Source organism: Chiroxiphia lanceolata, chromosome 5, assembly GCF_009829145.1.
Source record: "Chiroxiphia lanceolata isolate bChiLan1 chromosome 5, bChiLan1.pri, whole genome shotgun sequence".
NCBI lineage: Eukaryota > Metazoa > Chordata > Aves > Passeriformes > Pipridae > Chiroxiphia > Chiroxiphia lanceolata.
Genome location: NC_045641.1, coordinates 30,878,451 through 30,892,811, shown reverse-complemented (window position 1 = coordinate 30,892,811; position 14,361 = coordinate 30,878,451). Strand labels below are relative to the sequence as shown.

General features: G+C 39.5%; 1 protein-coding gene across 2 annotated transcripts in view; it reads right to left on the bottom strand.

Annotated features, from left to right (window-relative positions):
* The window catches only part of ANO6 (anoctamin 6), a 93,375-nt gene that overhangs the window by 32,614 nt on the left and 46,400 nt on the right, over nucleotides 1-14,361 (bottom strand). For both annotated transcript variants that reach the window (XM_032688515.1, XM_032688514.1), the window contains exons 4-10: nucleotides 9,328-9,393; nucleotides 7,428-7,706; nucleotides 6,984-7,097; nucleotides 5,055-5,170; nucleotides 4,489-4,623; nucleotides 3,080-3,185; nucleotides 1,789-1,849 (exon numbers count right to left, since the gene is read on the bottom strand). In XM_032688515.1, coding sequence (XP_032544406.1) covers nucleotides 1,789-1,849; nucleotides 3,080-3,185; nucleotides 4,489-4,623; nucleotides 5,055-5,170; nucleotides 6,984-7,097; nucleotides 7,428-7,706; nucleotides 9,328-9,393 — 877 coding nt within the window. The remainder of the gene's footprint in view (nucleotides 1-1,788; nucleotides 1,850-3,079; nucleotides 3,186-4,488; nucleotides 4,624-5,054; nucleotides 5,171-6,983; nucleotides 7,098-7,427; nucleotides 7,707-9,327; nucleotides 9,394-14,361) is intronic.

Sequence of the window (14,361 nt, the reverse complement as noted above, 5' to 3'; positions counted from 1 at the left end):
GCTTGCCAAGTTGTGTCTTTCAGAGCAGGAAAGGAGCTGCTGCTGGATTTGACATTTTCCTTTTATTTTGAAGCAACATTGCTTTAACGGTGGAAAGAAATGATGTTTCGGAATCAGATCAGAACATTAATTCCACCTCATGCTGTTAATTTCTGGTGCCCTCTTTTGTGTATCCCTCAACACTGCCACTTAGTATGGCCCAGGTATTCTGCCTCTGAAGCTTGTCACCAAGGTCTGAAAAGAAATGCCTCCATCAGAGAATATTGGTTTAACTGATCTTGCTCAGGGACGGGATCCAAGGAAGGCAGCAAGTGAAGCGGAAGCTGCCTCTCGTCCATGACCTTTGCCAGTCGTACCATCACAGAAGAATTGGCAGAGCATTAATGTACAGAGGGCTAATTCCTCAGGCCAAATTCTCTGGTGTTTTATAGTGCATTAAAATTTCTGAAGGGAATACACACACATACGCATACGAAACTGCAATTATTAGAAGTGTATTGATGATAATGATGCAATAATATATCTAAAAGTCTAATATTATTTTAATTGTTTTGGACCAGAAGGTCTACAAAAGTATTAGAGCAAGATGAAAATTACAGCTGGAATTGCACCAGGACCATGGGTCATTTGGATCCAGTACAATTTTGGCTGAATTTCTGTGATATGATTCACCTCTTTATATAGTGGGCTTACAACAAGAATACTAATAGACCTTGCAGCCATCACTATAGCCATGAAGCTTAACTTTGTAATTATTGCTCTTGGAACCATTCTTCAAAATAGGCAACACAATTGTAATTAAAAACAACATTGCAAATAAATTAACTATTGACATGACAGGGTAGATTACATTGGTATCAAACTTCTAATAACTTTTTATTTAGTGAATTTCCTGCCGGTATTTTGATTTTAGCATATGTTTTGAAAGAAAACTTATTTTTGAAATTATACATTTCATCTTACATTTCTTTAAAGCAAGAGTTATTTTAAAGCACTTTAGGTCATCCTAGGGAAATAAAAATACAGTGCATTTTACAAAGAAAGCAAATTGTATATTCTTGTCAGCCTGTATATAACTTCAAAATATTACATGAGTTATTTTCTCTATAGTACCCTGTATACAGTGCTAATGTTCAACTTAGTTTTATAGTTACTGGATAAGACTGTGCAACAAAAGCTAGTTAACACAGCTGCTATATGTTTCCAGGAAAATAAACCTTGTCTAATACCTTGAATACAGTACCAAATGGTTTCAGCTGTGGGAAGCATCCTGGTTTCAGATACATTTTAGCTGCTAAAAGACAAGTGTAGTGCTTGTAACTACCACACTTTTTACAATCAGTTTCTTAAATAAAGACAGGAACAAAAAATTCCTGGGAAATACAATAAATTACTATTTTTCAATTGCCTTGTGTAGTCACACAGCTCTTAATAGCACAGGCAGCTCCAAAACTCTTTGGAAAAACACCCAGCTTCTCTGACAAATATACTTAAGCATGTGGCTGGCTCCTGCTGGATGAACATGAGCCGTAACCACTTCTCTCAGACTTTTCTCCAAGTGAAACAAAACCAAACAGATGCTGAAGACCAACTTTTAAGTCAACAATTTTTCTGTTTTCCTATGATGCTAAAAACCAGTTCCGGTGCATATTTTCTACGGAACTACTTACCAGTGAATTCCTAAGTGCTAGAAAATGAAGTCATTGCAAATTTATGCATGTTTTCTTGGCTGGTGCTGGAGCCATGGCCAAAATTAGATAACAAACCACAGTTGTGAAATTGACTTACCCCATATCCCCATAAATACTGCAAATACCAGTGTTCCAAAGCTATCAAATATACAGAGTTTCTGGAAAACATGGAAAAGGTGAAAAAAAAAGGCTTAAAATATAATTGACCATTTTTATTTTTCTACACTGATCCAGAAGAGAAGTTGCTTACTGAACATGTTGATTTTTAGCTTTTATGTAGTTTCATAAACAATCTGTATTGATAGTGTTTCCTCAATTTCTGTCCATGTACATCATCCTTCCGTAAATTAAGGAAATTAAATGCAAAGCTTAGAATTTAAAATATAAGCCAAATATGCAGTAAGAAGGATAGTAAAATGGTGTGCTATCAAACTCCTTCCATCTGTTCCATAGGAAGAGTAAAAACAGTGCTTCTGGTCTGGGAACTCAGTATAGAGTTATGTATTTTTAATACGGTCACAAAAAGGCAGTGCATACATCTGGTTCTCATAAGCAGGATGACAAATAAGTTAGTAAAAACACATTCTGATGAGATACCTCTTTAGGCACAATTTGCCTTTTTCATTTTTCCATCATAGCCTTTTGCCTGCATTCTTATTTCTTTTACCCTTTCAGTGTGCCCATTAAAGCTGGGCAAAATATTTTTGATGCACAGCTGAAAAATCACAGTTTTGGGGCTGAATCTACGGAGAGGAATGACAAAAGGCTAACATTAGTGAGACAAGGTAATGGAGAAAGAAAGTCAGGTTTCTCTAGGCAGGAACAAAGAGCAAGACTCTGGCTGTGTCACAGCCAACAGGACATGGCTGCGTCACAGCCTCTGTCATGGCCAACACCAGCCTCTCCTTGTACCCATCTCCTCCTTAACAACACAGATCACATTCAAGGCACAGATCCAGGTAACTTCTTTATGGAGGGAGGGGGTAGAATTTAGAAATGCCAAAACAATTTTTAAACATTTCCTTAGCAAAATTGATTCAGAGCTACTGAATCATGGCTTTAGTAACTGAATCCTTCTCTCCCCCAAAAGGAAGAAGCACCTCCAAATGAAACCAATTTTCAACTAAAATAACACTTCAGTCCCATATCAAATAACCAGCACCTAGGTGACATTAAAAAAAATAAATTTAATTTTAGATCAAATTAGAGCAATTAATGTTGTTGGGTTTACTTTTCAAAGTTGTCACTGTATCAAAAGGAACAACTATTTGCAAATTTCTAGTGATTCTGTCGGACATTAGCAGAGGAACAACATTGTTTTATATGTAGTACTAGAGAAAGTGCAAGTAAAGTTCAATATCATGTCTATAAGCTATAAATGTAGTTACCTTGGATGATTCACAAGTGATGGTGAGGTTCCAGTAGGTACATACTTTATCACACTGAGGGCACATTATGATATTACCTCCTATGTTGGGATCACATACTTCTTGGCTAAAAACAAAACTAGTCAGTCACTCACCAACACTGAATTCTTTAGTCCTTTTTCTCACATGAGGTCAGTGCAATAATCTCAGGGAATTAAGAAGTAATTTACTAGTGATCTGCTCTCAAGAATTCCACCCCCACCCCTCACCCTGGCAACGTATTTCCATTCTTAGTCCTCATCTCAAAAATGGATGACATAGGAGGAAAATAATTTTCATCCCTTGTACGTGGTGGTAATTCTCAAAACTGCCCACATTAAAAATAAAACAGCTCTTCAAAGATCTCACACTCTTCACTAGGGAACCCAAAGTTGCATGCTCAATCCTATTGTAGCAAACCTGAGGGGAGAAGAAAGAGGAACACTGCCTACCAGAACAAGGAATAGCTGCAGAGCCAAAGGGCTACCCTGTGGTCTTCAAAGAGGATCAGACTGGAAATTGTGCAGAGGGGAGCTGCCAAGATGATTCAAGGAATGGCAGATCTGCCTCCTAAGAGATGGCAAAAGAGTTGCCATCTAACTAATACATACTACCCTAATATGGTGGTGGCTGAAAGGTAACATGAATGCTTTCTACACATACATTGGGGGGTAAACACCAGAGAGGAGAGATGAGCTGTTTAACTAAATTATAATACTGGCTAAAGGCTGAATGTGTATAAATTTGCCACAGGAGTGGAGCTCCGGAACAGCCCTTTAGCATGGGTTATGAACATCCTGCCAGGAGGTGGTATACAGCATAATGGCCTATAGACCATTTGACACAATGACGCCTGTTCATTCTTTTTCCTGAGTCATTTTGCCATGGATTAATTATGGATTAATTTTGTTGTGTTCTGATGAGGAAATGTGTGTGCCTTGCCTCCCAATGTATCCTGGGCAGCTCAAGGCCCCTGTGCAGTTACTCTTTCTCTATTCTCCCAAAATAGAGGAAGGAAATAATCAAGATCTTTGGATATCTCCTTTAAGGATTACCACAGGGAAAATTATGTGTTATGGCAATTTGTATTCAATTTCGATTGTCACTCTTTTCTTCATGTTTCTACATTAGGTGTGGTGAACCTAGCAGAAAATATAAAAAATGATGAAATAACAAACTCCCAGATGTCTATCACTGTAATGGTCCCTGAACATCTGTTACTCTTCTCATCTCATATTTTATACCTTTACCTTCAAATCCACAATGTTAGTTGATCTCAGGCCCTTTAATTTAGTCTCTTTTATTGTGCAGTGTCTTGCAAACCCTCTCCAGTCCTCCTCTGTACAGGATTGATCAAAATTGCACGTGATATTAAAACAGGCCTGATGTACCTCCATGTGCAGTTGTCCTTTGTCAGGAATCCATAAAGAAAACAGCCAACTCCTACAACCGCAGCCACAGTCAGCATATTGGTGTAAAAGCCCAGCCACGCAAAGTAAATGCCAATTTTCTCTCCATAGTATTTCCTGTGGAGGGGAAAGAGGTTTTTTTTTTTTTCTGAAATGCAAGTAAATTCACATTTCTGTTTCAAATGGCTCTTCATTTCATATATTTTGTGCCAACCCATATTGTCATATTCCTCTGGTTTGAACTTTGGGATTGCAGCAGTATTACTGCTGGGTATTTTTATCACCACTTCTATGCTTTTGTAAGAGGATAGAAATGACAAAAAAAAAAGAAAAAAGAGAGAAAGATCATACCCCGCAAAGAAAAAATTTAAGTGGTTGACTTTTCATGAATTGCCTTATCATGAAAGCAAGCTCAAAGTATGCTCCTGTGCATGAGCTGATCTGGGTGTATGTATCATCCCTCAAAACTGCCCTATGTCTCTTTGACATCCCCAAAACCAGACCCGTTATGTAAATTTCTGCATTAGTCCAGGCCCACTCACACAAACCTGATGAAATCCAGGGGTTGCAGTTTGAAGATGTTTTTAGGATGAGCCCATTCTCTGTAAAGAAGATATCGTTCATTTGGGCAGTTGGGATCGGTTGAGAGGTGCTTAAAATTAGACTGCAAAACAAAAAGAGCATGAGAATAAGATAGCACTAATCCAACCAGCACAGCTCAGCTCTCATCTCTGTGAGACAGACTGTCCCTATGCCATGAAGCCAGAATAGCCTTTTAGACCAGTCTCACTGCAAGGCAGGAAAAGGAGCAGGAAGGCAGCTCTGAGAAGGCACCAGGATTCAGGACAGAACGTTGTCAGAAAGATATTGAATACTAAAACTAACACTGTACATATGTGAGCTGTAAATAACAGAGACTTGTCATGAACTTAAATTTAAGCACATGTCAGCATCTTGGCACTTAGGAATAGAAAACAAAAAAGGATCCAATCTAATTAGAGAACAGGGCTGAATTAAAATGTATTTTAACTAGCTTTAACATGCTAGCTTGCTTTGCTTCAAAATAATACTGTATTAGAGTGCAGGTGGGAGAGTCTGTGGGACAAATCCAGGGTCTCCAGTCTCTGTTTTAAATTTAAAAGAGAGTTTGCATGGAGATAATCCTTGTTGTTTTTACTAGGCTATTTAAAAAGCTATTTCAATAAAACCTACTTTATTTGAGAGAATTTTCTATCTCTGTGATGCAATGTTTGTAGAAATCTACAGGCTACTTTTGATTTTCAGTGCAGCTCAGATACATAATTTTAATTGTACAAAAAGACAGTCATTAATTATTAGTCATACTGAGTCTGAATTCCCCATGCTATGAGAGGAATAGCCTGCAAGACAGGTTTTAAACCTTTAAAAAGAATCCTTAAAAATGGATAGTCACAGATTATATTAATTCTATCCCGTAAAGCTTTATTTACTTACAAGAATCATGTTTTGTCTTGATTCTGCCTAAAGATTTCTTTGAAATCCTTGGAGGCCTCCTGAATATTTTAAGACAAGTCCAAGCAGCTGCAGGAGTTAATGACCTCTCATGTTCTCAATGTCTCCTCAACACAACACACCTTGGACCCCGAATGGTGGCTCTGATGCAGAGGAGGTGTGGGGGTGTGGGTTTGTAATAGAATGCAGAAAATCAGCTCGCAGTCTTTGGACACTGTATTGCATTTACAGCTTCACACAGAGCTTTTCCTTAGTCAAATACTCTGAAATCTGATTTTTTTCTCCTTCTTCCTTTCTCCTATTGCTGTGCTATTGCTAACCTTGGTATACAAAACAATTTTCAGTATAACTTTCTTCTTTAAATTATGTAACTTAAAAAGTTTCAGAAGTGTAGCTACAAAAGCTGGATTTGTTATTATTGTAAGGTGAAATTCAAACCAGCGAAGCTTCTCTCTGCAGGACTCTGATATCACTTATCAGGCACTGGACTGGCTGGGCAGTCTTCCTGCACTGTTTGGGAACCATGGGAATGTTTCTCACTCTGCAAGACTTTCATACATTCTAAGATGAGATTTGTAGTCTACATCTTTATCAACAATGTTGATATTTGATTGGAATTTTAATACTGAAAAACTGAATATTAATGAAAGAGAAAGTGTTAAAATTGATTTAGAACTGATGGATACAGTGTGTCATGGAAACCATCACTCAGGTCAGGTACTTTACTGAACACCTCCCAGAGAATACAAATTTAACAACTCTCAAGTGAAATATATTGTTTTTCAGTTATAGAACTACATTTTTAACTAACAGTGGCTTGGAAGAAAATCTCTTCAGCCAAACCATGTCTTATTCTTCTATGTGGATATAATAACCAGTCAAGGAATAAGACAATGAATAGTGCTTTTATCTTTTGATATAAACCCCTCAGATACACTTCAGACCTCTGTTTCAAAGTGCATTTTAGTTAAAAGCACCGGACTTACGTCATGAAGGGGAAATGCGGCTTTGTAGATTCCAGTGTCCAGTAATTTGTTAATGCCAAACTTTTTCACATTATTTTTGGTTGCATATTCCACACGGGACAGGATAAAATGAACCTGAAATTTATAAAATATTTTTTGGAATCTGAAAGTAATCATACACAGCTATAACTGTCTCAACATACAGCTAAGGGTAAGCAGTGCAGACAAAATTAATTGCATGGGTATACATATTATTCAAATCCCTCCTTTAAATTTAGGTGGAACAGAAAAGGAACAAATGTAAGGAATGTTTTCCTTCTAGATTGTCCAGGCTACTTCATAAATACCACAGGACTATGGCATCCCAAACATTTTCAATTTTTCAGGATGTTTTAATGAAGGTAATTACATTGATTTGATTAAAGGAATATTAAACTAAATGCTAGAAATACTCCATGGACTTACAATTCGGCTTCTGGTTGCAGGATTGAAAAATGTGTCTTTGTCATGGATATAAAAGTTTGTCAAATGTTCCTTTTGAAAAGGGGCAGTGAAAAACTCTTGCTCGGGTTTGATGATATTTTCATCCACACTGAAGAGTCTACTAAACCAGTTGAAAGCTGAGTCTCGGGTTTTCAGATCATTGTGTTGCAGAGGCAATTTGATGTGCATAACCTCGGCATATGTGCACAGCACTTCCCAAGGTGCATGCACTTTCACAAAAATAAGTTTCTCATCCAAAACCTGAAAGAATATTCAAAATATGTGTGTAAGAAAATGAAAGCAAGGAACTTTACATAACAATTCTTGAACTACCTAGAATTTTCTTTCTGCAGCTCATCAATGACCTACTCAAAGTCGCATTCATTGTCCATCTTAGCAAATATATCATTAGGTTCTGTAAAAGCGCTGGCATGAGGTGGAAACACTCACATATAAAAGTATATCAAAAACCAGTGAAAACCCTTAGTGCTTACATCTCTGCAAAGTATTTTACAAAGCAATTAAAGTTTAACAACATTTCCCCCATTAGGAATATTTGTACTTGTAGCTGGACAGGGCAGCTGCGGCTCTGGAGCTGTCAGTGACTTCCCAGGAGCTCGAGTACAACCCTAGAGTGATGCAACTTGATGGGAGCAGGCTAGGCACCCATGGGATGCTCCTGGGCAACAAGAATTTCAAGCTTCATACGGAGAATGGAAAGGGAAATCAGATGAGTCTGCTGAAAAAGACAGCACGGGGCACATTTGCTCCCAGTGGCCTGCCCAAACCAGCACCAGTACGCAGTGGGAAACCTGACAGCCACTCCTGCCTCTTGTAGTCATGGCCTGTAGACTTTCTATTTCTGCCCTGCATTAGTTAAGTCTCAACCACTTGAAATTACATTATGTATCTCATTGGCTTGGGAACATTGGTCAGATATCTCATCTAGACTGGGGAAATTTCCAGTTTCAAATGTTTTTTAGTCATGATCATGGCAGAACTACTGAAAACTGCAGTATGTAAGTATAGCAGAAGGTCTGCAGCAGCCTTCCAGCAAGCATTTGCTTTCCTATGAATGTGAAGACCCAGATTGCATCCTTGGCCATGCAGCAGGAGTCTCCACTACATAAATCAAATACTGTGATGCCATGGATTCTGAGTCTAATTTGGGAGGAAGGGGCAAACTGACCTTTTCTGGAGCTCACTGTAGAACTACCAAACAACAAATTTAAACAGAAAGTGATTGTCCTGGACAGGAAGACACAGATGGAATGCTGCAGCCCTTCAGGGTGGGAAGGAAGAGAAGGGAGTTGGAGGGGCTCTAACTCTCCCTGGAAGAGACAGCAGCTCCAGCAGCTGGTGTGCTTTATCAAAGTGCTCTTGAACTGCCCGAAGGCAACATCACAGCCCAAAATATACAAACCATGATAGTTAGAACCACTTGCACAGTGCCAGCCTCTGTGAGGAACAGTGTCATGTGCAGGAGCCCTGCACTGCTCCTTTGGCAGGGGCATTCTGCTCTGGACACACACTGCCTTCCCACATGTACTACACAACCAGAGCAGGGGAACAACCTCTCTGCAGGGCACAGACTGTAATTTTTATCTTCCAAGCTCTGAGCAAACATGACCTGTGTAATCTCCCCGTTTCATGATGTAATCTCCCAGCTTCCCATCTTTTATTTTGCAGAGGAAGGTAGACACATAAAGTTTAAAAAGATTTGACATCCGATCACAAAGACACTACTAACAGAAAAAAGGTGGGCCTTTTTCTCCTGAGAGGAGAGACATGCTACATGTCAAGTCATATATCCAGTTTCCTTATTTCCATAGGGGCAGCTCTTCTCTCAGACACAGCCATTCACACAGGGAAGAGCACTCACCGACCTCGTTGCTTCTAGTTGCAAGCCGTTGTTTATCAGGTTTGATTCATATACTTGTCTCTTCCTCTGTTAAAAAGTATTGGACACTGTAAAACATCTGTTCCAAATTTTGCAAATATATATGCATAAAAGAATGGAATTGCCTCCCAAAACACAGAATCATTGGGTTGTTAACTCCATAGCCCACGTGATAGCTACAGTGGTGATAGGTTCAGTCCTACCTGCTAATTAATCCTGATTGTCTGATATACAATATTGCCCTCAAATGTAACTGTGGAGAATTCTTCCTCTTAGTTTCTAGAGGTAAAAACATGCCCCAGATTTTGAAGAACTTGAAAATTTTGAAAGCTATCCCTGAAACTTGTGATCTCTTTCACCTTTAATCACTAACTGAACTACTAACAGCAGCCTCCCTCCCCCTATTAATCTGCCCTTTAGAAAGTCTTCTGTGAGCAGTTTGCTGGAAGGAGACAAGTTCAATGCACTGTGGTCTGATAGCTTTATAGCTGTGCCAGGTTAGGCTAGGCATGCAGTGAGGTTCTTGGAGTAACTTGGTGACACTACTTTCTTACTCCCAGATTGGTGTCATGCCACTGGCCAATTTCTTTGTTGTTTATATGTGCTTTACCACCACAGGAACTTAAAAGAAGAATGGCCCAGTTTTTTGTCATGTGGTTCTCTATAGCCAGACTAACTGCTTAAAGATCCGTGCTTAAGATCCAGGCCTGTTGCTACTGTGAAGGACCATAGTCAGCAAATAAGCCTGTAGATAAACTCTTAGGAACTTTGATAGGTACATGGAAACTGGTCTTCAGGACTAAACCCAAGGCCCATCCACTCTAGGGGCAAAACCCAGACGCTTCAGCAAAAAGGGCAAAAATCTTCAGAAGTTTCCATAGGAACAGGTCAGTTGTATATTCATGTAAGTTTCATCCAATTCTTGAATATTTAAAGACGGTTTTAAGTCCCCAAGCAAGAAAAAGCTATTTTTCCAAAACTCTAGCAAGTCTTGGAATTAATAATTATAACACTTAATATGAACAGCCTACCCCATTTATAGTTTGTTAGTTCTCAGCTGCAGCAGCTGCATGTGGCAATGGTCACAATGGCCTAATTTCATATTTTGTTAAAAGGTATTTTTCTTATCTCTTTTGGCTTTTCTGACTTTTTTTTCCAGTGAATATCACCTTCTACTCAAGTTAGGGACAAGAAGAGCCAAATATTTGAATCTGTTTTCTTCTCTCATCAATACTTATCACCTTTCTCCTTCCTTGTTTTTCTCAGGATAAAACTTGGGTAGCACTCTTCATGGAAGTATCTCTCCATGTCTTGTTAATTCACTTGGTTATTGGTGACAATATAATGTTCTTTATATTTTTTCACTGTATAAATAATATTGTATATATATATGTAATATATAAGTTTATAATTGTAGCGGATTTCTGTGGCTGGGTTTTGATGGCGGGGGAGGGTTACAGGGGTGGCTTCTGTTAGAAGCTGCCAGAAGCTTCCCCTGTCCCATGGAGCCAATGCCAGCTGGCTCTAGCACAGACTTCCTGCCGCTGGCCAAGGCTGAGCCAATCAGGAGTCATAGTAACACCTCTGTGATAACATACATAAGAACAAAAGATTGTTGCGCAGAAGAAATTGCAGCCGGGGAAGAGAGGAGTGAGAACATGGGAATAACGTAGACACCAAGGTCAGTGCAGAAGGAGGGGGAGGAGGTGCTTCAGGCACCGGAGCTGAGGCCCCTGCAGCCCGTGGTGCAGACCATGGTGGAGCAGCTGTGCCCCTGCAGCCCACAGAGGACCATCGGGGTGCAGAGACCCACCTGCAGCCCATGGAGGAGCCCATGCTGGAGCAGGTGGATGCATGAAAGAAGCTGTGACCCTGTGAGAGGCCCAGGATGGAGCAGGGTCCTGCTGGAGACCTGTGTCCTGTGGAGAGGGAAGCCCACCCTGGAGCAGGTTTTTCCCTGGTAGGACTTGTGGCCCCTGTGGGGGACCCACATCGGTACAGCTCATTTGTGAAGGACTGCACCCCATGGAGGAGTGACCCACAGAACAGCACTTTGGGAAGAACTGCTGCCCAAGGGATGGACTGATATGCTGGAGAGGTCCATCAAGGACTGTCTCCCGTGGGAGGGACCCCACGGGAGCAGGGGTAGGACTCCTCTCCCTGAACAACAGCAGAAACAACAACTGACTGTAACCCCCATTCCTCGTCCCCCTGCACTGCTGGGGGGGAGGAGGGAGAATATGGAAGGAAGGAGGGGTAGGGGGAAGGTGTTTTTAAGACTGTTTTATTTCTCACTCTTTGGCTCTTATCCTGTTAGTAATAAATTTAAGTACTATCTCCACTTTGAGTCTCTTTTGCCGTGAAGGTAATCGGTAACTGACCTCTCCCAGTTCTTATCTCTACTCATGAATTCTTAGCTGGTTTTTTTCTCTCTCCTCTGTCCAATTGCAGAGGGGAGAGTGAGAGAGCGTCTTTAGTGGGTACCTGGTATCTGGCCAGGGTCAACCCATTACAATAATGTATACATCCAATTATCTTCCTTGTACTAACAGCTCTAACTTAGAATCCCCAATGTGAATGAGTGTTTTCCTTGCAGTAACATATTTCCTTGCATTTTTCAATATTTCATAGGTAATGGTGCTCTCCAGTCTCCTTCAAAGGTAAAGGTTCAGTCTTGGCTTCTAAGTAAATTAATATATATAGTACACAACAAAGGATTTGTTTGTTACTCCAGTAGTAACTCCTCTGCCATTTTATCCCACCTCTTTGTTTCTTCCATATTCACGTGTTTCATTCTAAAGTGAATAATACTGAATCATGAAAACATTTCAACTTGCTTTCTGCTTTGTTTCAGCAAATAAAAAACGGCAGGGGGCTAAATACCTGTTTTATTTTCTTCCTAAATAGCAAAAAGATAGATTCAATTCTCATTTGTAGAAGTCTAATACTATTTTTTTAAAATCTTTTTATCAGATTCCTTTAATAATTTATTATGCCAAGGAGTTCCCAAAATTAATTTTGCCCTCAAAATCTTAGAGGAATGTTGACAATATTAAGGGTTCTAATAATGCATTAATGCAAGTAGTGAGAAACAAAGCCCCTGGGAGGCTTTGCTAATTAGGAGCTTTGCTATTTTATATAAATGATTGAATTATGCATACAATGATCTATGGAGGAACTAGACTTCTACCCAGAGGAGTCTATAGTGGTTTTGCATTGACTAGGGAATAGAGTGTATAGATGTGATGGCTTATTAGGCTGGAAGGTGGAGACCATCCAAAGTTTATTTTAGTATCCAGCATTTTGCTCGGCCACCTGCAAGGCTAAGTTATGATAATAAAGTAATCATGGTAATGTTGCTGATCTAAACTTGATACAGGTTTTGATGACTGAATGGCTAGTTGACAGACTAAGACACAATAGGATGCATAGTCATATATAGTCTCAAGAAAGTGAAAGCAGAGTGTAAGTAAATGACAAGTATTATAGGCACATAGAAGGGTCAGCTCTTGGGAGCTGCTTCTTTCACCATAGTGTTTTCAATGTCTGATGATTGTCTTGCCAAGCTGAGGAGACTGAAAAGATTGTGGGTCTGGAAATCAGTAGCAGACCAGTTGCAGTTTTCCCCCTGTGTTTTGTAAATGGTAGGGAGGTTTTGCTTTGATTACAATGACAGAAGAATGCCAACTCAAATCTTCGTTAAGTTCCTTTTGTGCAAAGAGAAAAGTTTCCTAGAACAATTTCCAAGTGGTTTCAGGGGAAAAATCTTAACAAGAAAAGAGTGCTTGAGTAGCCACCTCTGTCTTACCTGACAGGCAACAGATGAATCACAGCCACTAAGAGAAAAAGCATGGGGCTCAAAGCCTCCCCTATGGAAATCAGCTGAATGGAGTGGAGAGGATCACTGCTAGCTGCCAACCCTCACAGTTTTTTTGATGATATTTGGAACTGTCCTCAAAGTCTCAGTTGTCAGCATCAGAAAATTAATTGATTGAGAGGCTCTGCTCTGTAAGCTTCTTTCCCTTATGCTTGAAGATAATCATAAAAATGTGAAGCCGGACATGCTATAAAAGATGATACAAAAAAACCCCCAAACCCAAAGAACTCCAAATATATATTTTCTGAGATACTCTCTGATTTTAAGCCAGCCTCATGGTTTTCTGAAACCTGATCCATGACCACACAGAACTGGCAACACTGCAGTCGAGCCTCGTCCTCAACAGTGGCTTCTAGTCACCTTGTTTGGAAAGACCCATTTCTGGTCCTATGAATGTATGTAGTAACTTCAGTGTAACTCCCTCCTTCCATCTGTGTTTGTATCCTTCTGTCACCCTTCCTTCCATTAGGTAAAGAAGTAATATTTGGATTTTTGGTTGCCTCAAATCACTACATAAAATCGCATTGAGGTATCCTTTTTTCTGTAAACACAAGTATTGTTTTTTCACCACAGGTATGACACATGCTAAGCAGTGGGATAAGTACAATTTGTGCTTGAGAAGTTACTTAAGCGTATTTTTGTTTTGTTTAGCAATTGGGTTTTTTTGGTGTGTGTTTTTTGTTTTTGTTTGTTTGTTTGTTTTTTGTTTTATGTTGGTTATCTGAACTGAACAACTCTAGAGGCAGGAACTGTTCGTTTGTTTATGAAGACAAACTTCTGAAACCCTGCTGAAGTTCCCAGTATAAGTACTTTAAAAAGCCCCCAACAAGATGTGTGTAATATTCTCCAAGAATTATAGTTTTCATTAAATTTGGAAAAAAAATATGTCTATTTCTGTGAAGCACAAATTCCTTCATGGTTGGAAATGAAGATTTCGCCCACATTCCTACTTAAATGACTGACAGTCTTTCTGTATATTTCTGTTGGAGGGAAGTAGATGGATGAGAATGACACTCTGCATTGATTTATTTTGAATTTACCTTTCCGCCCCTGAACGTTTGACTTTCAACAGTGAGCTCCTTGAGGACCCCAAAAGATAGAAGTGGCATTTGGGAGCATTTTTGAAAAGACTGGTGATA